This window comes from Podarcis pityusensis, assembly GCF_964106645.2.
Source record: "Podarcis pityusensis genome assembly, chromosome: 10".
Classification (NCBI taxonomy): domain Eukaryota; kingdom Metazoa; phylum Chordata; class Lepidosauria; order Squamata; family Lacertidae; genus Podarcis; species Podarcis pityusensis.
In genome coordinates, this window is record NC_138035.1 from 55,572,665 (window position 1) to 55,597,580 (window position 24,916).

Genomic DNA, 24,916 nt, shown 5'->3' on the forward strand with positions numbered 1-24,916 from the left:
TATAGCTTAGGGCCCCACTCTCTTGGGGGCCCCAAAAAAATGTAAAGGGAAAAAAAACCTGGGTGTACATTTCCAAAATATAAGATAAAAAACAAATAAAATAAAACCTACATACAGTAACAGTGTTTTGTGTTGTGTAGGCTCCTATGATGTAAGTAATGAGCCCCGCCTGCCAGCCTGCTCCCTAAAATATCACTGGTTTGCTCATTTCTATACGGCTTTAGATGCCTATTAGGTCCATAAATTACCATATAGCATCTATTCGACACAAAAAACAGTGACAATTTATTGTTGACGAAGGACAGCTGGACATATAAAGGGCCCCATTACCTTCAGTAGCTTAGGGCCTCATCAAACTTAAATCTGGCCCTGTACTACAGACTCAGTCCCATTGGACTTGCTGGGACTTGCTTCTGGGTAAACCTGCTTGGGACTGCACTTTTGATCAATGTTTGCGTTGATTTCTAGGCATGACGGATAATGTATATTAAAATGACTGTCGCTGTGTCAGCCTATTAACATAAGCAGTGCATTTTGCTCCCATGCAGGGGTGCCAACTGGAGTAAAATATTGACGGTGCACAAACACCATTTGAATGGCAATGCTCATCAATTTTGGGGGGGGGGGCTGACCCCCTAAAATATTGTATTGGGGGAGTCAAAGGGGCTTGGCCCCTAGGAGTTGGCTCCTTTGTTCTCATGCATAGCTAGAGTATTACTTGGTCCCAAAACATAACTTCTTCAGGTTGCCTGACTAAATAGGAAAAAAACATGTTTGTATATTTTTCTCATTAAGTATCAGGCTGCCCACAAGGGCTTGGCTTCAGAAGGCGGGGCTAGGAGCTTTTTGGGGTTTTTTTAAGGAAGGCCGTAATTTGCCACTGGATGCTGAAGAAAGAAGAGAATAATAAACCTGCAATATTTTGTCATGTTTTGATTATTTATTTAATCTGACAACATTTTTTTTAAAGAAATGCTTTGGGGGGGGAAATACTATTGCTTGCAAAAAAAACCCTACAGGTGGCAAACATCCCCTTAGAGACACTATTCCCTTTTCTCGCTCACATAGAAGGGAATGTCAGTTCTAAGATTGTATTACAGCACACAAAGGCATAGTCGGAAAAACAAAACAAAAACCCTGTGAACAATTGCTTACCGTATACAAATGTAGGCAGATTTTGGCTGCAGTCCTATGCACATTTACCTGGGAGTGAACCCAGTGGAACTTTCTTCTGAGTAAGCACAGGATTGTGCTGTTAATCAGTGAATCGATTGATTAAAACTTACGGAGTATATTGTCTGAGATTGATTTCTAACATGTCGCAGCCTCAGGGAAGATTGGAGGGCTTAACTGGGGTGCAGACTCTCTGGTTTCATTTTCATGGTGCTCAAATCACGCTACTTTGCTCCTCCCTTTGCTAAGCCAGGAATAAACAAATCACAGCTCTGGGTTAATGCTATGTCTCCCAAAGAAGCCATGAGCATCTGCCATGAACACTGATTTGTACATAATGCTAAGCCAGCACTGTGGTCTGTTGCTTTCCAGCTGCACAAAAGGGAGGAATAGGGATGAGCATAATTTGAGCAACAATGGGCCAACCCGCTGCTCATTCATGGTAACCTGTAGTTTGTTTCAGACAATGGCTTACCCTGAAGGGCCCAATGTTAATGAACAAGGGGGGGAGTGGAAATCATTTACAGTTGTACCTCAGGTTACATACGCTTCAGGTTACATACGCTTCAGGTTACACACTCCGCTAACCCAGAAATAGTGCTTCAGGTTAAGAACTTTGCTTCAGGATAAGAACAGAAACTGGGCTCCGGCGGCAGCAGGAGGCCCCATTAGCTAAAGTGGTGCTTCAGGTTAAGAACAGTTTCAGGTTAAGTACAGACCTCCAGAACGAATTAAGTACTTAACTCGAGGTACCACTGTATTCCATTTCTCAACTTTAGGGGTGAGTATTAGCACTTATGTAGCCAAAATGGCACCACACCCACTCCAAGATTTAAAGAAATAATTTAAAAACTCGTTGCAAAAACAGGGGAACAAAAAAAACCCCCAAAACAAAATCAATGATGACTGAGTATGTTCAGGGGTCATGAAATGCTGGTTGGATGTTTAGGTGTGGAACAGAAAACTGGGAGGGTGGGCAAATGGAATGGAGTCTCCTGGAAAAGGTATAGCTGCATGGCTGGAACCCTGAAACAGGAGAATTGCACTTTTCAACATTTTGTTGCAAGCCTCACTTGTGTGCTTATTCTGTTATATGGACCTGACTTTCCACAGAATCGTTTTTGCAAAAGCATTGCTTTATTCACAGAGAAGGGAGCACAAAGACAATCTGCCTTACCCAAATGGAGATAAAAGAGGGGCAGGGCAGGGGATCCTTTTTCCAAACTAAAAATGCCAAAAGGAGAAATCATTAAGTGAATTGGAGCAAAGGCCCTTCTGGATCTCTTGTTAATTTTGTAAATGTCACATTTATACTAGTCCAATGTATCTGGGTCAATGGAAAATACTATCGGGGCCCATCTAGGTCAGGGAAAATCATGGATGTAATCCATTCCTGGCAGAGGCACATCATGCTGCAGATGTGATGGCCAAAGATGGTTTGTAGTCCAAGTTTTGCTGAACTTCTGGAAAACATATTTCTGCAACTCACTCATTGTAAGCAATCTGATGTTGCAGTGCTACATCATGAAGCCTCTTGAGTGGGAGAAGAAACCTTTGCATCTAGGATGGCTGGACTTGTTCCCATCCCAGGTGCTGGGTGATTCTCCATTTTCTGTCTCAGATAGATATCTGTAAGGTTCCACCTGCCTAGTGGAGGTATTGTGGAGAAAAATAGTTTATTCTGTTGGCGTAGAGGTAGGAAGTAGCTCCTTTCTATAGGCTGATTAGCAACAGTATGTTTGCTTGCAGAACCAGACCTTCCAAGTTTTCTAAGCCCCATCATTCAATCTAAAGTGTTGAAAGGGCCACAGCTCAGTGACAGAAGTCCATTGACTTACTTCTGAGCAAACTTGCATAGAACTAGACTCTTGATATCTTAGGTTTCTCACTATTAGGCTACCTTGGCCTGCAAAAAAAACTGCAAAAGTTAAAGAATCGTGCAAAACAAAGCACAAGAAAACAGGTTGAATAAATAATATAATCTTTCTCTTTTAGGAAGAGAAAATAAGCCTGAGAAGGGGAGTGTTTAGGGAGTGAGGAGAATAACATATTTTCTAACTCATTCTTCAGCATCAGCTGAGGTTCCCAAAGCAACAAAACCTTCTGAGGATTAGTGATATGTGCAAGGCTGAAAGGAATCTAGATTGCTCTCAACAACATTACAGAATGAAAAAAAAAGATGGCTCCTACTGGGAATAGGAGGCCAATCACTGATGAGGAAAAAGCACATATCTTTAAGGAAATGTTTGCAAGCATCTCTCAAGGGAGAGATCAAAGATGTCAGTTATATCCTGCGTCCCAAAGGAAAATGAGAACATTGGGAACAACTTCAGATAGTGGACCCTCTCAGAAACAAAAGATATTTTCCCCAACTCAAGATTCTTATTTTCATAATTTACGTGCAGCAGTTAGTTTGCAGTTACATATCCAAACTGCTGCTGTAGGAAAATGCCCTTTAGGTGGCTGTAATTGGGAAACAGCAGCAGTAATGCAGTGCTGAAGCTTTGAATCCAGCTGAGGTCTGGTCTGTATGAACAACAGACCAAACGCAGAAGCTGTGTGTGTATGAATTGTCCCTGATCTACAAAACAAAACAAAAACTCAATCCTGAATGCAGAAAATGAGCATGTCAGGGAAGTGGCTAGACTTCAAACCATTCTTCCACAAATTTAATTTACTTCTTCATGTATATTTGTGGGAAGACTCGCTCATTCAGATGTATGAGCATCTACCTCTACTCTGAAATGAAACACTCTTGAAGTAACAACCAAGAGACTTGTGGCACCTTTAAGATTAGCAAAGCTATTGTGCCATAAACGTGTGTGGACTAGAGTCCATTTCAACAGATATGATGCCTAGGAACAGTTTTACCACATAATCTGTTTGTGTTGAAAGTTACAGGGTGGCCATATTTCCAAACCTTTATGGTACTTGGCCTAGAAATGAATAAATCAAGTTCTGTTTTCCAGTGCACAAAGCTAATCCTGAGTTTGTAGCCCTGTTTATTTGACATAGGTTCCCTTCACGCCTCTAGCTAGAAATACGGTACTGAGAACCACAGGGTGGGGAACCAAGGGATGATATAATTGCAACCAGAAGAATATCCCTACAGATAGCCTTAAATGTATAAAACGAGTTACTTGTATTAAACACTAATAAAATAATGCAATTTTATTATAACATTTGGAAACGAGGACCTAGCACATGTCATTTATCCTGTCGGATTAACTAGGCAGACCACTAAGACATGGAAGCAACAATTCTTTCTTTGTGAGCCACTAGTTACTGTCTTTACATTTTCCCTTATATCACCACAAAGTGAAAGTGCTAGAGACTTGGTGTGTGGGAAAGAGATAAGCTGAACTATCAAGAGCTTGGAATATTTCTGAGGGGAGCAGGTCCATACAGGCCTTTCTGTGGCTACTGCCCTGGTTTCCTGGAATGTGGAGTTCTCGGTAGGCCTAACTTGGTGCAATTTTTTTTCCCAGGTGTGGCAGATGTGAGAATAACTCATGCTTCAGCATACCAACAAAAAGAAAGTAATATACACATCACAAATATTATTATCTCTTAAGGGAGCAGCCTGGCCAGACTGACTGTCAAATAACGTTTAAGGGGAAGGTAGACAGCTGATCTCTTGCTTCAAACCACAGCTTCTTTACTCAGGCCTGTCGCAGCATGGCTCATGGTATCCCATAGCGACTGTCAATTCTGGGCATAGCACCAACGTGTATCAGTAATTAAGGTCCGACAGTCCTCTTTTTGCTGTGTGGTTCTGGGGTATTTATCTCAGTGGAAGCCTGAGGGGAGCCCTTGAAGTGTTAATAATAAGGTCACCCTGAAGGTGTATATTCAAGATCCTAGAAATAGATCGACCATCCACTAAGTGCAGGGCTGGCTCCAGATTTGAGGGAGCTTTGGAAATTTGGGCACCCTTTTCAACCACCGGGCCCTTGGCTGCCATTTTAAATTTCCCACAATGCCCCAGAGCAATGCAGCATCTGATTCTGCAGTGAAGTGTAGGAAATTTAAAATGGCAGGTGGCTTCCAGGGCCAGCCCAGGTATCCCAGGGCCAGCAGCTGTTTGAGGATGACTGGTGTTGATCCTGACCCTGTGGTCATACAAACAAGAGTGGTTAAAAACATGGACGTTTCCAGCTTTCAGTGTTGTGACCTTCAGGTGAAATGGCAGTTCTAGCGACTGATAGTATGGAAATTAGGATTAGTCATTTTTCCATATCTGTTAACACAAAATACAAAAGTGCAACCAGGCTTAATTGCCATAATTTTTTTAAAAAAAACTATATTCAAAGTCTGGTTTTTGCATGTGTCACACCCCTGCTTTAACTTTGAATCCTGCTACCCCACTCACGCCCATTTCTCAGCATTTTAGCTATTTGTTCAGAGCTTTTGCATTTCTTGTCGCTCGCTCCGTGCTGACACCTACACAGTGCCATAAAAGCAAAGCCAACCACAGAAGACAAATGATTAGGCTGGGGACAAGGAATCTGCTCTGTAAGCAGTTCATCAAATGGCTTCAGCATTTTTTTATTTTTTAAAAAAATGCCTCGTAACTCATAAAAAGCAGGGGATGTGCTCCCGCGATGTGCATTGCAAGGTGCTACATAAAAGTCTATTGCACCTGAGGTTTCAAAGCTGAAGACGAATAAGCTTCGTGGCAGAGGTGAGATATATACAAGTAATAGGAAGCCAAACAAGTTTCTGAAAGGATCGTGCTTCCTTTAGCTTGGTAACCACTGCCAGGGCAAGATGGGGGCTGTATCCTCAGGTGAGCCTCCTTCCTGTGTCAGTGGGCCTTAGCTGGCTTACCTGGCTGCACTGGCAGTATTGGGCAGCTGGCTCTATCCACCTACAATTCCTAAAGTGATGCCTACCCAGGGGCATTGAAGGAAAGAGAAGGATGGCTAGATCTAGCTACCTGGCGCTCCACAGACTGCCAGGCTGTAAGAATGGCCCACCGGCAGTGGACTCCGGCATGGTTCTGGGGCCCTGGCAGCTGCCCCCAAGTGCCAGGCTGTTATCTCCTGCCCTGGCTACTTTGAATTTGGGGGCATTGCCTGGGTTTTTAGGAGGTTTGGCTTCATTTCCCCTTGCTCCTCCTCGTGGCTCATAGAATAATAATAATAATAAATTTTTATTTATACCCCACCCTTCCCGTTTCAGAAAACCGGGATCAGGGCAGCTAACAACAAATTTAAAACACTTAATTGATGCAACAAAAAACAGCATAAAATACAGTATAAAACGTGAGTAACAATAAATTCAGGATACAAAAAATCATTTATTTATTTTTACGGGTAGAATCCATCCAATAAACATTAGATGATCACCAGGGCTAGCTGACTAAATTAGTCCTATTTGGGCCAGTGAGGAGACCAGGGGAGAAGTAATTTTCATAAAAAGGGGAGGGAGAGGGAGGGAAGGAAGGGGAATAAAAGATCAGGCTAAGTTCAAATTGAAAGCCAGGCGAAATAGTTCTGTCTTACAGGCCCTGCGGAAGGAAGTTAAATCCTGCAGGGCCCTGGTCTCATGGGACAGAGCATTCCACCAGGTCGGAGCCATCACTGAGAAGGCCCTGGCCCTGGTGGAGGATAATCTGACTATCTGACTTCCTTAGGGCCCAGGACCTCTAAACTATGATTATTCATGGACCTTAAGGTCTTCTGAGGGGCATACCAGGAGAGGCAGTCCCATAAATAAGCAAAATAAGTTAGGTGAAATAAGGTAAACATGCAAACCTCTCTATAGGTTGCACAAAGCTTTAGTTCACTATTTCAGTTACGTTTAGTTCACTATGTTATTTTAATGGGCAGGGGGTGCACATATGGGTATTGTGTCCAGTTAAGTCTATGGTATGGATCTGATGCTCTCCCATATGCATATGTATTTGAAAATTCTGCCCATACCAAAGTAAATAGCAGCTGGGAAGGGTCTTTGAATAACCTTCTCCCTGACATGCTGTTTCGCATATATATAGAAAGAACTCCTGAAACATGTACACATATACACTGCAGTCTGAACTGGTACAGACTACAGTTTTACCATCTGATCAGGCTGTTTCTGAAGACTAAGCCAGACCTGAACATTTTCTTAAAAAAAAAAAAAAGAAGTTATCCACCGTCAGACAATTCCATTATTAGGACGAACCAAAATGTTACAAAATAGTGGGCAATTTTTTGGTATCTCTGGAACTTCTGCAGAACTTAAAATGATTCATAGAATCATAGAGTTGGAGGAGACCCTAAGGATCATCTAGTCCAACCCCCTGCAATGCAGGAATATGCAGCTGTCCCATACAGGGATCGAACCTGCAACCTTGCCGTTATCAGCACCATGCTCTGTCCAACTGAGCGGCATTTTGCGGCATTTTGGTTGTTCCTAAGAATGGATGTGTGGAATGGATGCCCAATCGTAAATTTTTTGGGGGAAGGGCAGATTTTTTTCTTACAATCCAATGTAAATTGCAATCCTACCCATACCTAGCCTATTCATAAGTAAGCCCTATTGAGTTCAATGAACCTACTCCCAAGTAACCGTGGACAGGAATGCAGCCATAGTTTCCTTTGCCTTTTTATGTTCCTTACAAAATCATAATATATAGTTCCCAGAAGACACTCAAGTTGCTTTAGAAATTAGCAAAATAAATATTCACTTATTCTCCTGTTTTGCCCTTTGATTATAACCCCCAGTGTCAGTGAAAAGGCATGAAATTTGCATTTTAAAAGCAGAAATTTAAAACAGGCATGATCTGACCCAACACCTGAGGATGGAGAACTTAAAAAAAAAGAAAAAAGGAATCGTACAATAAAATCACAGCACAGCGCATAAAGGGTGTGTATCTGGGGGATAGGGAGTAACTGCAAAATCCTTTGCTACTCCAAGACTCTGGTAACAGTGGCTACACATCCTTACATGTACAAAGAATCTGCTAACGCCTGCAGAGTTTATGTGCACCGTTTATATATATTAGGATTTATGCCATAGTCTCTCTGCTTTTCCAATGCTTTTTTGTTCCTTCCCCAAGCACAGCCTCTCCCTACTCCCACACATGGCCTTTCTCTGAATCATTAAATGTAGCCCCGGACGCTTGTTGCCTCTTCGTATCCCTAATCACAGCCAGCTCTAGATTATGCCAGCCTCCTAAAACGATGGGGCAAAGTGAAAGAGGCCCTTGTGTGCGTTCCCTCCGGCAACTCCTACTCACGGTTGCCTGCAACTTGGTGCTTAACTTTGTTTCTGCATGTTTCGGGTTGTGTTTGTTTTCATAAACTTAGGCTGCAACCCTGTGTTGTACTTTACAAGGAAGTTAGGTTAGCACACCCTCCAACATTTCTCCAAAGAAAATGGGGATGTCCCATTCCGTAACTATAATTTTACTATTTATACCCCACACATCTTACTGGGTTGCCCCAGCCACTCTGGGCAGATTCCAACCTATATAAAAACATAATAAAACATTAAACATTGAAAAACGTCCCTATACAGGATTGCCTTCAGACGGCTCAGGGGTCGGATAACTCCATACCCTCCAACATTTCTCCAATGAAAGTAGGGACATCCTAAGGAAAAGTGGGACATTCCTGGATCAAATCAGAAACTGGGATGGCTTCTCTAAATCAGGGATGTCCCTGGAAAATAGGGACACTTGGAGGGTCTGGCTCCAAGCATTAGGCTCCAAGGTCCACACCAGACTTCACACATGGATACCGACGATCAAAAACATCAGGCTGTTTCTCAAGTGCAGCTAATTATTTGAGCCATCCACTTAAGCAGCTATTTCAGCAGTGTGGAATTCAACTCGCATCAGGATTAAACATATTCCAGATTCTTGGTCTGGAGATCCACATACCCAATAGGTATGTTGGCATCTGAGAGCGTGGCATTATTTGCACATCTAGGCAGATTTGGAATTTGTGTTTATTTACGATGGCTTAAAATGTCCGAAAGCAAAGTGAAACAACAATTTCTGTCTGTATAACAGCAATTATTACAATTAACCATTTCCAATAGGACTTTAGCCCTTGTAGTTTAGCACTGGCTTATGATGATTGCTATTGCCATGTTGGAATTATGGTTGTTGGGTGTGAGCAGTTGCCCCGGGTGCAAAAGTGTTAGGGGGCACAAAATTTCAACACCCGGTGCTGCCTTAATACAACTGCATGCTTCCATCGCTGGGTTCTGTTGAAAACAGCTTCTCCATGCAAACCAGGAAGCAACATCTCCAGGCAATGTAGCAACTCTTCTTTTCTTATCTCTGCAGCTGCGGATCTCCTGGGTGATGCAGATGCCGTAAGGCAACTAAATACATATGTGTACTCCATCCGTTTACCTCCCTCCCACCCCGGGCTGAGCCCCGGGCACTGGCAACCCACGCTACGCTACTGTTATTATTGGTTTCCTCCTGTTTTTAGGGGGAATGCTTTAAGAAGCCTGTAAGGATGGCTGAGGAATAGAACATAAGCAGAAATAGTTGAATTGGATCCCCTTTCACACTCCCTTGCTTAGTATAGGGTATGTGATAAAATTGCAGCTTCTCTTCTCAGTAAAAAGCTAAAGGGACCCCTGACCATTAGGTCCAGTCGTGACTGGGGTTGCGGTGCTCATCTCGCTTTATTGGCCGAGGGAGTACCACACTCTAACCAGCTGAGCTATCCAGAGTCAGGTTTCCTCCACTTACCACAAGGCCCTGGAGCCTGGACACATACAGAAATCATTTGCACATCCTCTGTTGGCACTTCTCCATCACACACAGAGCCATCACATCATGACAGGTTTTGAAGATTGTTTTCAAAATCCACCTGCATCTCAGTTTCCCTGTATCAGTCCTTGGCCTAACACTGACACAGACTGTGGCCAGTTTCTGGCACAAACAGGCAAGGATTGGAAGGGCTAGAGACAGGCCAGCCAGACAAAGACCAGAGCACCAGGCACAAGTGCAGAGTGGAGCCAAACAGAAGGCCGAATTCCAAGATAGCAGTAGAGGGTTGGACCAGAAGCAGATGCAGGAAGGTGTCGCCATTTGAGGCACTAACTGGGGAAAGGAAATTGCATCAGCAGAGTCCACAGCTCGGCAAATTGACCAGACCGATTCCAGCCAGGCAAATGCACTTAAAGAGGGCGTGGAGCAGAGGCAGAGAGGGGAGTGGTGTGAGAATAGGGGGTGTGGCTTAGGGAGGGGATGTGGTCTGGAAAGAGTTTCAACAGCTGGACAGGAAAACTTGGAGGATTACAATGGCACCCTCCCCGCTCAAGCCTGATGTCCCCCACATCTGGTGTAGTTAATATGCATAAGTTGGGGTGCAGCTTACCATTATGAGCTCCCTTCCCATCACTGTGTGCATTCACTGTACACACAGTTTCCATTCCAAAAGTGCTTTAGGACATTGCATGTGTGCATGTCAGTTTTCAAGGTTCTCACATATATTTTAAAAATCAGGTGATTTACCAATGTCCAGACATAGATTTGGAACTTCAGTTCACAGGTCATATTACAATATATTTCTATTTGTCGTTTTAGCTTTCATAAATCCAAGGATTCCTAAAATTACCTAAGCTCTGCTGACTCGTTGATTGATGCAGAGGCCAGCTCGGTAATATCTGTGGGCCGCTTGTTTTACTTTGGCGCCCTGATAGAAAAGTGAGAATTTTATCTATCTTGGACGTTAAGAATTGTTCCTCAAGGAATGAACCAGCGGCGGTGTTGATTAGGATCAAGGACTAATTTTGTTTATGCCTCGGTTTTTTCAGCATAATTGAACCCTTATGTACTGGTTTTCACTTCACTGCCCATGCCCATGAGTCATACCCCCGTAGGAAAATGTTTGCTTGCTATAGCTACGTGTAAACCATGTGCATAAAAGTCAAAACAGCAATTTATTGGGCAAGGCCAATGGCCCACCCAGGACAGTCTCCAAAAATGGCTTGTTGACATCCATCTGTCTCAGCATATGGTACCCATATTTCTGTCCAAGGGGAGTATATGCCACACACCCCTTTAGACATTATGCCAGAAGCCCAGAAAGTAGGTTGGTGTGCAAGCCGCTCACACATCTGGTTTTCCCACTACAGCATAACATCCAGATCCAGCTTCAGTATCGGATTCTGGAAAGCAACATTTAATGCCTGGGCTGTGTCTTGAATTCCAGCATGAAAGCACCTGCCGCCAGTATTGGTAAAATGCAAGACCACTCCTGTATGCATGCTTCTGCTCTGAGTATGCAAGAGGGAATGGACAAAGATTGTCAGAGAGTTGTGCTCAGAGTGGAGGCTGCTGGGAAGGTCAGAAGAATAGGCATCCCTGATTGGCTCAGGGAAGTTGCAGCTATTCCCGCAGATTCCAGTTTGCTTATCATAGAATTTTCAGCACACGTCGGCAAACTAGATTGAGGGCATCCTATCTAGTCCTGTTCGCTCAACATGGCATATATAGTCATTCACTAGTTTCCTTCCCCCTGCTCCTCACTTGCATGTAGAGCCAGTGTGGTGTAGTGGTTAGAGTGTTGGACTGGGACCTGGGAGACCCGTGTTCAAATCTCCACTCAGCCATGAAGCTCACTGGGTGACCTTGGGCCAGGCATTGCCTCTCAGCCTAGCGTGGCTCGCAGGGTCCTTGGGTGGATTAAATGAGGAGCGGGAGAACCACGTACACTACCTTGAACTCCTTGGAGAAGAAAGGTGGGCTATAAATGCAATAAATAACTAAATAAATGCAGCAAGCCTTCAACCTACACAGGGGTTACGTTCCGGGGATCACGCCTAAAGCCAAAATAGAGTATAGTCAAAACATATGGGGTGCAGTGGCAGGTGGGATTGCCAGCCTTCCCCCCTCCCCCCGGCTTCCGCCCCCTTTTTAATTTTTAAAAAATATTTGCCAAGTCCATAAAGCTGAATGTGCACGAGTTCAATGTGTGTAAGTTGTGGACTTCCTGTGGATAAATAAATAAATGTTTTCAAAGGACCTTGGCCCTCTTCTCATATTCTTTTCCATGCACTGATTAAGTGGGAGAGGAGGAATTTTCCTGCATAATGGAAAGAGACAGTGAGGGTCTATGCGTGTCCATTGAGGCAGTGGATGCAATCTGCTCACTTTTCATACATTCTATCCATGCATGGAGGGGAACATGCCTAAAGGAAAGTTTTATGAGCTCTGCATGTGTGATCTGGGACCAATCAAAAAGCAAAGTCACCACTCACATAAAGTCATACCTCGGGATGAATACAGTTCAGCTTAAATATTTTTGGGTTGCGCTCCGCAGCGAACCGGAAGTAATGGAGCACATTTCTTCCGGGTTTCACCGCTCGCGCATGCGCATGCGCAGAGGCTCAAAATGACGTCACGCGCATGCGCGGAAGTGGCAAAACGTGACATGCAGACACGCAGTCGCGTCTTAGGTTCACTTCAGGATGCGAACAGGGCTCTGGAATGGATCCCGTTCGCATCCAGAGGTACTACTGTAAGTGGTACAGTGGTACCTCTGGTTACGTACTTAATTTGTTCCGGAGGTCCGTTCTTAACCTGAAACTGTCCTTAGCCTGAATCACCACTTTAGCTAATGGGGCCTCCTGCTGCTGCCATGCCACTGCCGCGCGATTTCTGTTCTCATCCTGAAGCAAAGTTCTTAACTCGAGGTACTATTTCTGGGTTAGCGGAGTCTGTAACCTGAAGCATATGTAACCTGAGGTACCACTGTGGAGTCTGTTTGCACACCTGTAAGTCAGGATAGCAGGTGTGATCCCAAATGCAAGCATCTCTCCAAGGATTTTGCCATACATACCATGTTACATTGACTGAGCATGTGCCTTTCTAGTTTATGGATGTTCTGTGAATGAAAATGGGTACAGAAACAATACACGAGAGAATTCTGCATTTGGACTTTATTTGTGCATGGCTAAAACAAGAACACATGATTGCATTTTTTGTCCGATGCCACTGAAACAGAGATAAACTTGCTAACCTCAAAGTTCTAAGGACCTTCAATGGACTGCAGTCCCCTCTACCTTCCAGGACATTTCTGTTAATGGCTTTAAACCCTAGACTTCACTTGAGAGACTAATATCTTGTAGGATGTAGGGTTCACGGGTTTCGGATGAATTACACGAAGGATAAATATGGCCCAAAGCTTTGTTTATATCTAGCGCGCTTGCTTAGTTTTCAGCAAAGTGCTGGCTGATAAGTTCAGCTTCTCAAAATAGGAAGGAGGAAAGATTCCATCACAGCTAAAGGTGAAAGTGCCGCATTCTTTTTGGTTGGTCTGCGCCTGTCAAATTCATATGCTAGGATTTATAAAGGACAGCAACGGAGGTGAAGTTATAAATGTCCCTTTATGCAGCGTGCATTTCAAGCACATGCACACAACAAAGAATCCTGGGAACTGTAGATCTACAATTCCCCTCACCCTTAACAAACTACAGTCCCTGGGGGGGGTTACTTGGAGAGCTTTAAATGTGTGGTATGTAGGTAGCCTATGACAAAATGCAATTTGGCTGCACAGTTTTTAAGTCAGATATTATGTCCCCTTCTTCGAGTGAAAGAAGATATTTACAGTATTTGCAAATGATCATAAGGGAAGTGATCTTTGATGTCTAGCACTCTGAATAGAGTAAGTCAGTCTTCCACAGCCTAGTTCACTCCAGAGTTTTTCGACTACATCTCCCATCAACCCCAGCCACATGGCTGCACCTATGTTGCAGGATTATATACAGTGGTACTTCAGGTTAAGTACTTAATTCGTTCTGGAGGTCCGTACTTAACCTGAATTTGTTCTTAACCTGAAGCACCACTTTAGCTAATGGGGCCTCCTGCTGCTGCCGCGCCGCCGGAGCACAATTTCTGTTCTCACCCTGAAGCAAAGTTCTTAACCTGAAGCACTATTTCTGGGTTAGTGGAGTCTGTAACCTGAAGCGTATGTAACCTGAGGTACCACTGTATTCAGCTAACTACTGTACACGCTACTTTAAATGTGCAGTGTGCAGCTTCATCAGGTTCCTGACCCCACATTTAATACTAAGCATGAGACTCCAGGATCCCTCCCCTAGTGTGATCCCAACAAAAATTGGCCCCAGTGCATCCATTAGCACCATTTTCATCGGTATTGAAGCTGGGGAGGGAAGAGTTAAACTGCACTGCACCCCAAATAAAAAGCAAAGGCTGCACTTAACTATTCTTTTAATAAAAAAATAAACCTGCTGAAGCTGCATACTCTGCATTTATCCTAAGGTGTAGGCAAGTCGGCCTTGCCAAACGAATGCCCTCCATCCTGGCTGTGAGTCCTGGAAGACCTGCTCCCTGCCTTGCAGGCCTTTTTCCACCTGGCCTGAGGGGTTGGGGCCCTGAACGACTCCAGCTAGAAAAGCTGAGGCTGTTGGACAAGAATCCTGGATTGGGGTGTCCTTTGGAGGGTTTTGTTCAATGTGGTTGTGTGCTTCTTGATATTTTGTTTATTTGTTATTCTGTCTACTTTTGCTGGGATGTAATTTTTTTATGTTGTAAGCCGCCTCGAGCGTGGCTTTAACTTTTGAAAGGCGGCATACAAATGAAACAATTGATTGATAAGTCGGGATTACAACTCCCATCAGCTGCAGCTAGCATTCGCCTTGCTAAAATACAGTGGTACCTTGGGTTACATACGCTTCAGGTTACATACGCTTCAGGTTACATACGCTTCAGGTTACAGACTCCGCTAACCCAGAAATAGTGCTTCAGGTTAAGAACTTTGCTTCAGGATGAGAACAGAAATCCTGCTCCAGTGGCGCGGCAGCAGCAGGAGGCCCCATTAGCTAAAGTGATGCTTCAGGTTAAGAAAAGTTTCAGGTTAAGTACGGACCTCCAGAACGAATTAAGTACTTAACCCGAGGTACCACTGTACCTGGATTGTGTGGTTGTGAGACCACACAGATCCCCTGGATCTCTGGCTGCTTTTCCCACTGCAGATGCTTCGGTCCAAAAATCAATCCCACATTCTTCTCCTGCACTTGATACCTTTCGCAGATATGTGGGTGTTGACCTGTTGTGGTTCTCCAACTGCAGCGTTCCTTTGATAAGTTGAAGATCCGGATGTCTGCTGGTTATGTGTATGTTCCAAAGGAAAGGGGAAATCTCTGTTCAGAAAAAAAACCCCAAGCTCGTTCCAGTACTTGCTCCACAATCTCTGTAGCTTTTGACACCTCGTGGTAAGGCTCTTTGTTTCCTCTCAGTTCAGGATAATTTACAAGGTTCTCCAAATGATCCTTAATGGCTTTGTAATTATAATATAATCACAGAGCCTAAGAAAAAGCCCCCCAACCCACTTCTCCCCTTTTAAGGAAAGTGAATCCATTCTCTGGTGGCATTCCAATTTTGATCTGTCTCCCCTGCCTGCCTGTTCCCTGCAGCAAGACTTCCATGACTCATAGCTGTGGTCATTTTATGAGCAATGCATATTTGCTCCAAGTGAATTGTTTCAAAAAGGAAACTGAGCTCTATGGGAACACGAGTGTGATAAAATCTTTCCCTATTGTAATAATCTTATCTGTTTTCAGCTGTACAGTTTAGGTCATTAAGCATGTGAGGATGCATTATTTGCCCTTGAACATGACAGATTTTTATTATTTCCAGAAACAGCAGCATCCTCTGATGGTCCTATTTAACAATGAAGTATTTAAAACACACACAGAGTCATTCAGAGAATGGTGGTGATTATAATGGAAGCCATAGGTAGGGAACGGTTAGCACTGAATTTTTCCTGGACTACAACTCCCATCATCCTTGACCATTTGCCATGCTTTCTGGGGCTGATAGGAGTTAGAGTCCATCTACCTCTGGAGAGTCGCATGTTCCCCATATCTTACGTAAATTTAGAGATGAAGGCAGCCACCTACAAATGGTATGAATTAATTCACTGATAATCAGAGACCTCAGGGAAACAGGGATTCCTAATATAATTTAAATCAGCACTACTTTCTCTGAAGGGACACGGGTGGCACTGTGGGTTAAACCAATCAGAAGGTCGGCGGTTTGAATCCCCGTGACAGGGTGAGCTCCCGTTGCTCTTTCTCTGCTCCTGCCCACCTAGCAGTTCGAAAGCACATCAAAGTGCAAGTAGATAAATAGGTACCGCTCCGGCGGGAAGGTAAACAGCATTTCCGTGCACTGCTCTGGTTCACCAGAAGCGGCTTAGTCATATTGGCCACATGACCCGGAAGCTGTACGCCGGCTCCCTCGGCCAATAAAGCAAGATGAGCGCCACAACCCCAGAGTTGGTCACGACTGGACCTAATGGTCAGGGGTCTCTTTACCTTTACCTTACTTCCTCTGAAACTAAGATTAATCATGATGGCATGGTGGAAGATAACATTTTGCAAACATTTAACAGTGCACTCCAGTACACGTCTACTCAGGAGTAATGCCCATTCAGGGCAGAGGGACTTAATCCCAGGTATATAGGATTGGAGCTTTAAGAAGGATTAATTTCCTTCACCCACCCAGAACCCAGGGAGGCTATTTATCTTTTCTCCATCCCACTTACAAGAAGACTAAGGCTCCTCTACTTACTTAGAAAGAGGGATTGCAGCAGGACTAAACTTGCATAGCAAGCTTGGTAGTAATATCTAGGACCTAACCGCGAGGAGCAATAGCAGTGTGGTAGAGAGGCAGGAAGCAGCCTTTATCCTTTGGGATTTTACTTCAGAAATCCCAGTAAGGTTTGCTACTTAATTACATTGCAAAGGCACCACTCTGCATATTTTACAAAGGTTTTTAAATCCCAACACCTTGAAGACTACAGCTGAATTCAAGACAGCACGACTAAGTGCACCTGCGCAAGAATTCCCAGCCTCAAAAGATTCCTCTCTTCGACATACCTTCCCTTTTCACTTTATAATGCATAGGCCTGCTGGTCTTCAACAAAAATTCAAACTTTCCTTAAATTTCTGCAGCTTTCTGGTGGATCTTTCCTGCCCCAAGATTCAGAGGCCTTTATTTTGGCTGCAGTCCTAAACACACTTCTATGGGAGAAAGTTCTAGTAAGATCAGAGGGTTTTGCTTCCAATAAAACAAATTTAGGATTGTTCTGCATATTTATTCATTAAAAAAAACACACACAAAAAAGTCATTTGAGCAACGGGACCATATGCAAAACCATGCTTTAATATTTCTTATAACAAACGTGAACAAAAGCTGTTTTTATGGAGTGTGTTGTTGTTGTTTTTACCTTGGTCAATTTAGAACGAGGAGAGAGAGAGCTTCATTTTCTCCACATTTTCAAGTTAACTACAGTAACTTGATTTGCACCCTCTGTATGAATGCACAAACTGGAACACATTCGAATTTCACACTTCTTGAAGTTTTGCAGTACAGTTCTCAGCTTGAAAAATCACCAAAATGCATTCATAAGAATCTCCAGAATGCATTTATAAGAATAAAACATGCTTAGTAATGCATACATTGATATGAATGTAGATTTTTATACAGACTTTATGAAAAAAAGATCACAGACTAATACAGAAATGGGATGGAAGAGACACATGCAAAACAGCATTTCAAATGAGTTGTGCTCATTCCGCAACATTTCCTGGAAGCTACAGAATCAGAAAATTCCCCTGTGTACATGTACTATTAAGGAACAGGTGTCTGCCTACCTCTGAGCATGACCAGCATGCAGCTTTAAGTTTTTAATAGCTGCTTGGAAAATTGATTGGAAATGGAACCCAAAAACAACCAAGCAAAAGCATATGCCATTTCTCTGGAGTGGTGGTTAAAGAACTAGATAAGGAATAGGACTCAGACATGTTGTTGTTATTGTTGTTAGAATTAGAAATTAGAATTGCCTTCCACATATATGCCCCAAGGCAATTAACAGACATAATCTTAAAAACGGTTGAAACACCCACACCCACACTACATGAACTACATGGTATATAAAGAAACTAAGAATTTAATATTTCTGTGCCTGGGAACACAATACACTAAAGCTTCTTTTTACTACTCTCATGTCTTTGCCCCATCCAGCTGTTTTGATTGAAATGCTCTGTTCTGCATTGGATGGTAGAGAACTGAACTAGATCATTGCCTGCAGTTTGACACCACTTATCTAAAATGACGCCAAAAACAGTGACCTACCATATGCATTAAGGATTTGATGACAGGTCCATCAAGCTTTCTTCAGCACGGCCATCATGGAATGATATCATGATGTACAGTATTGGGGTGAGAGGGGGGACCTGACTAACTGTATTGGCTTTGTCCCTCTAGATGAGTTAAGATGTCATTACTACAGCATAAAATGCTTTGAAAGCATCCCCAAGAGCCTTCTGCTGACATTAGAGGAGGCTTTTTGCAGGGCCTCATCCCAGTGCCTAGTAATAATAATCAACATTTTTACTGAGGTCAACACATGAACCTAGAATGAGTCCTAGCCTACAATACCCTTTCATAGGTCCTCAACCCCTCGAATATATCATCACAGTGACTAAATTTATTGCACAGTGCAGTGTACAAACTGAATTTTTGTTTTTTTACAGCTTGCCACTGGCACTAACTCTGCCTTCACACACATTTGCACACTCTCATATACATGCAACACACACAATATTTCAGAAGTGGCCTAACATAGTGATGGATTTGTCTACTAGATTTGTCGCTGCTACATGTAGTAGCGTGTATGGTTCACACCTTCAAGACTAACCACTGTGGACATCAGCCAAGTTTATGCAGACTTTTGAGTCTTTATTGTTGAATCTGCTTATTGAGGAGAAATCAGGTTGCATTCCCACAAAGCCAAATGTCTTGAAGTCTGTAATGCTCAGAAGAAATAATTACCGTTCTGTTAGCGATAGAATCCTGTTTCAAAATAACAAGTGGGATATCAAGGTTTATTCTAGATTGCCATGTTTGTTGAAAGGTAAGCGATAAGGGAGGTAAATAATTGTCTAGGACATGTAAGCTGTATTTGCCACAGAATTGCTATTCAGCTCCTTCCGGGGCTGTTTTGGGGAAATAGGAAGATCCCCAGCAGAAGCTTTCTGGAACTCTGAGGTGCTCTGAAAATGCCTTTAGCTCAGATGGTAGAGCATGAGACTTTTAATTTCAGGGTTGTGGGTTCAAGCCCCATGTTGGGTGAAAGATTCCTGCATAGCAGGGGGTCATTAATTTTTTACTTTTGTTTTTTTGGCGTGCGTGTGTGTGTGTTGGAGCCTCAATGGAAAGGAGGCAGAAAAGCCTGCATGTGTTCTCTGAATCCATGCACAGTTCAGTGGATCTGAGCCTTTGTGTTTTCTTTTTCTTGACGTACTTCCCCTATTTGGTTATTTTGGCGGCAAGAAATATCCTGTGCTGTGGATTATATCAAAAGATGCGTTCGTGCGATATGTGGATGAGCTATTTTGTTTCAAGATGTTTCTGTGAATTTTCTCGCAGAAAGAAATGTTATGACAGACTCTGTGGATATTTTGGCATTTCTGAAATATGTACTCCTTTGGATACCTTTCTTTCGTTGGTTAGAAAAAAGGACTCAAGAACCCCTCAAATAGAAAGGAAGGGTAGTTCTTCCTAATGGCCAAACTACATGTAACTTTCAAGTAAGCTGGACCCTGAAGTTTGAAAGGACCAGAACAAAAGCCATTTCATGACAGAATACACTGGGGCTATGTACACACCACACCTTTAAAGGACATGCAAAGCACACAGTTTCCCTCAAAGAATTCTGGGAACTGTAGTTTACCCCTCACAGAGTTACAGTTCCCAGCAACTCTTAACATACTACAGTGCCCCAATTCTTTGAGGGAAAGACTGCGCCTCTAATGAGCTTCAACAGCATAGTGTACACATGGCCTAGTACTGCAATAAATGAAATGAACTATCCAGTGCTTTTTTCTGGGGGGACGCAGGGGTACGCATACTCCTAAACATTTTGTAAATCTAAGTTTGGCCTCATTGAGGGGCAGTATTTCAATATGAGTAGGAAAATGAGAGTACTCCTAAACATTTTTTTTAGAAAAAAAGCACTGGAACTATCAAATGCGCATATACTTTGAACATTTATGGCATGCCACAAGCTGTTTGTATTGAATCCAATACAGCAGGGGTGAGGAATCTCAGGTCCAGGGGCCAGATGTGGTCTTCTAGGCTACTTATTCTGAGTCTTGAAAGTGAAAGAAGTGCCTTGTTGAGTTTATTTGTCAGATTTGATGGCTTGAATAGGTGCAGGCTTGGTTGTCGCTTTTCGATTTCCCTTCTGAACTTATGTCACCTTTTGTTTGCAGATTGACTTCGAAGACGTGATTGCCGAACCTGAGGGAACCCATAGTTTCGATGGGGTCTGGAAGGCAAGCTTCACCACCTTCACTGTGACAAAATACTGGTTTTATCGCTTACTCTCTGCCCTCTTTGGCATCCCCATGGCTCTCATCTGGGGCATCTACTTTGCCATTCTGTCCTTCCTCCACATCTGGGCAGTGGTGCCCTGCATCAGGAGCTACTTGATTGAGATCCAGTGCATTGGCCGAGTCTATTCTATCTGCATCCACACCTTCTGTGACCCGCTCTATGAGGCTATTGGCAAAGTGTTCAGCTCTATCAGAGCAACAGTACGGAAAGAAGCATAACTGACGTTTCAAGGAGCCTGAAGGGAGGGTCTTCTCCCCTCCCCTCCATTTTTTTTGTGCCAGTCCCAAGGCTACATCAACGATGAACAAAGCAACTGGCACATGTCATCTAATGAAGCAACCAACCTGAGTGCAGCAAAGAATCACTTGCCCAAATTTCCCCCCTTCTTAATCTCTCCTGGAATTATATCTTCCCTTCTTTTTTCAGGAGGGATCTGCATTTTTTTTTTAAAGGCCAAATATAAAAATTGCTGCTCTCCCATTCCTAGCTGCCCATTGTTTTGCTGACCCTTTGACGAACTGACTCATGTTCTGCTTACCCTTTCTGTTCATTTGTTGCAAGTTCAGTTCACAACGCTATAAAATAAAGAACCGAAACGTTGCTTTCCAGCGCTATAACGCTGCCCTTGATTTTACTGTGAGCGACAAAAAAAATAAAAAGGATCTAAAAGCTATTGCAGTATAACGGACATGACAAACTGGCAGATTTTAAAAGAATGTTCTTTTTTCAGATGTATTGTCTGTCGACTGTAGCGCTTTACTGTAGTGGGCCACATCTAACTGCTACACACAGATAGATCTAAGTAAATAACTAATATATATATATATATATATATGGTGAAGAGAGAGACACACAGAAAGAGAAAAAATGCCTTTAGGATAGGGCCTTCAACCCAGGCAGCTGTCCCTGCCCACAAGATGCTACAGCTGTTGCTTCGCCTTTGATTTGTTTTTGTGGTTCCTCCTGAAAGATTCATTGCAGATCTTTATCGAATGTCACTAAAAGGAGTACACAAGGAGCCACCTTAGTGCCTTTGAATATGGAATCGTTCGTCTAACCCAGTGGCATGAATTACATATTGATGGATCTTGCATGTGACACACTAGATCTGCCCGGGATCGAATGTGCAGCTTTGCAGGAATGCACCACACATGCTTCATCATCGAGGTGTGGTTCCAGCCGATGTCAATAGCCAAGGTCAGAATCCAAGCCAGAAATGCATTGTGGATTTGTTTTCTGGAACGGGGGTCCCCATGTAAAACCAGCAAACGCCCTGCAGCGCTGTTTGTACCGGAGGATAATCGCCCAAGCTACTATTAACTGCATGCCAAAGTACACTTTTCAGCAACACATGCAAGAAAAGGTTCCAAGGGGATACGCCGACAGTACAGCAGAGGGATGAGGTGTGTCCAGCTCCTGCAGTCATGACAACTACGAACTGGGTTTGGAAGGGTGTTTTGGTTTGGTTTGTTTGTACAAGGGGCTCTCTTTAAAATCCCCTCTTCAGCCAAGGTCAGCATGTTGCTGGTCCATTCACGCTTTGCTTACTTCACACTAATCCACCGCAAGAGTGGCTTTAGCATTATGTACCACATTGTGATTCCCCCCCCTTCCCACCCCCCTAAGCTGAGTTGTACACATCAATCAGGAAGTCTTCATGGAGGTAATTTGTGTGAAATTGTCAGTGACGGGGGGGGGGGACAGAAATAAAGCCTCTGCAACATGATGTTGTGCTATGACCAGCTTGGAGATTTTGCCCTCGCCGTAAATGTTAACTGTGGTGAGAAGGTATCTTATTCAGCCTTGCAAGAAATCTGTTTGTTGCTGCTGCTTTTTTAAAAAAATAGCTGTGAGGTGGAGTTAACTGGGATAAACTTCCTTAAGTATCCAAACTGAGGAATTCTAAAGCCTGAGCTTCCTTTTGCTGGGGGTCATTCCCAGTGAACGGCTTGTTTGCAACCTTGCATAAAGTCTGTAGCAGCTTCCAGATGGCAGCCAAGCATTATTAGCGATAATACCTTGCATAGTTCTTGGTGCAATATGAATGCTTCAACATTTTTTTAAAAAAACAGTACAATCCTAAACATGTTACTTAGAAGTGGGCCCCATTAAGTTCGTTGGGACCAAGACATTCCACTGCTGAAAGTGGAGTCCGAATCTCGCCTCCTGGCCAGCCCTGCTAAGGCCAACTCTTGCTGCAGACATCAGTCCCTGCCTTCGTTTATCCCCCAGCCAAGTGTGTCATTTGAATCAGGTTGCTTTGCTCCTGTGCAGAACTGCACCTGTAGTTGACCAGCACTGCCCAGCTTGCAATATACAGGCAACTTTCGTCGCTAGGGCTTACTGGAGACCACTCTCAGTTTTCTTTTCTGAAAGTGGTTTCCCCATCATTTTCACAGGGTGTCTACATACATATTGCCATGGCAGCCGAAGTCAGGGCAGCCCAGGCTATGCAGCTGATTTCACTGATCTTCCAGGTGCCATGAAGACTGGACTCTAGTGCACAGATAGTCAAACCAGTGCCCTCCAGATGTTGTCGGATTCCATCTCCCATCAGCCCTGGCCAGTATGGCCAGTGGCCAGGGATTCTGGGAGTTGAAGTCCAGCAACATCATGAAGCAGGGGGGCCAACTTGAATAAAATATTGGGGGGCACAGGTAAGCCCCACCCTGCATAATCAATCACATGAGACGGTGCCCACACATTATTTGAATGGTACTCCCCATCAACTTTGAGGGGGGGGCTGAAGACCCTACATCTCCTAGGAGTTGGCTCCTATGTCATGAAGGCACCATGTTGACTATCGTTGCTCAGCCAATGTGGCCTTTGTGGTGTCCATTTTATCACACAATGGACAGATCTGTGCATCTTTCCAAATGGCAATGATTCCTGCTTGAAGGAAATCACATTTCCCCAACACTCAACCAGGAATATTCTGTTGCTGGGGAAATGCAGTTCTTTCTCAGACAAGTGAGTTTATTGCAGTAAGGGGACGTTCAAGTTTTCTGACAGGAAACACTATTTTAATAGCTTTTTTAAAAGCCTTACATTTAGTTTTCATTTTTACACAACATCGAACACGTTCCCACTGTTATTTAAATAGTGGAATTCGCTTTGTCCTTTTAACATAAAATCAGTGAGTAGTGCACTAGGAAAGGTGCTGTTCCTCCAACAGGTGCAGTGCCATTTTATGGGGGTAACCATATTTTGTTCATCACCTGGAAAAGACTGAGGCTGCAATCTCAACTCTTCTTTTCCTGGAAGGAAGCCCCATGAATACAATAGGACTTAACTTCTGAGTAGACACGGTCAGGATTGTACTGTTGGTGGTTGGATACTAGGGCTCCAATCCTGTACCTGCTTACTCAGGAGTAACCCCACTGAACTCAGTGCAACTACAACATGTAGAGGACTGTCCTGTGATGCCCAAGCCACCTTGCATCTGGTTGCAAGGATGCTAAAACTTCTACATATTTATATACATTTTGCTCATGAAGGCCAAGGCTGTGCTTGTTTACCACAAAACCTTGTTAAGTTGGCAGCGGCAGAGAAAATATAGTCAACTTTTACTCAGGATGCAAGTCACTGCAGAAGCCGATGAGAAAATGCCAATGAATTTCCAGTAACACTAAATAACTTCAGCAAAGTTGTTTTAACAGGTCTATAAAAATTAGGAAGAAGATTTGAGGGATCCCTTATTTTTGGCACATAAATTGCAAGCCTAGTAGCTATTTCTCTCTTCTTGCATTTAAAACAAACACTGGTCTGGCTATAGTTTTACATTTTTACTATGTACATAAGCGAGAGTGTACTATTAGATATATATTTTTGCAGTATTGAGACACACCTTTGGTGATAATGAAAACAAGATCTTATTTTGTCTTTACCTAAGGAAAATCACTTTGAAATTGATTGCATAAACTCTGTACCCAGAAAAAGTTCCCAAATGCAAATACATTGCTGATCCAAGATATTTACATAGCTATTGTATGCTTACAAAGTATAATAACTGACACATTTTTTTTTAATTCTGCATGTTCTACAGCCAAGGCTACAATCTGCACAATAAAAGCCGTTTTAATAGAAACTTTTGCCTGAATACTTATTTTCTCAAAATATCTGCTTGCAAACAAAAGTTTCACATAAAGCCCACTGTGGGAAGGGAAGGCCAATCCATTGAAAACTGCATAGAGTGGTGCTATCAAGCTTTGCCCTAGCATTGACAGCTAGTGGTTTAAAACCTCTGCGGCCATGTTTTCCCTATACAATTCCTTCCCCATACAATTCCTGTCCCATTTCTCTTAGGGGAGCTTATTCTACATTCATTCAAGGCAAATGGCAGCGAGGAGCTCTGTACCACTG

General features: G+C 43.3%; 1 protein-coding gene across 2 annotated transcripts in view; it reads left to right on the plus strand.

Moving 5' to 3' along the window:
* The window catches only part of CAV1 (caveolin 1), a 28,041-nt gene extending 3,400 nt beyond the window's left edge, over positions 1 to 24,641 (plus strand). For both annotated transcript variants that reach the window (XM_081023875.1, XM_081023876.1), the window contains exon 3: positions 20,431 to 24,641. In XM_081023875.1, coding sequence (XP_080880001.1) covers positions 20,431 to 20,772 — 342 coding nt within the window. In that variant the 3' untranslated portion in view covers positions 20,773 to 24,641. The remainder of the gene's footprint in view (positions 1 to 20,430) is intronic.
* The last annotated feature ends 275 nt before the right edge of the window (positions 24,642 to 24,916 follow it).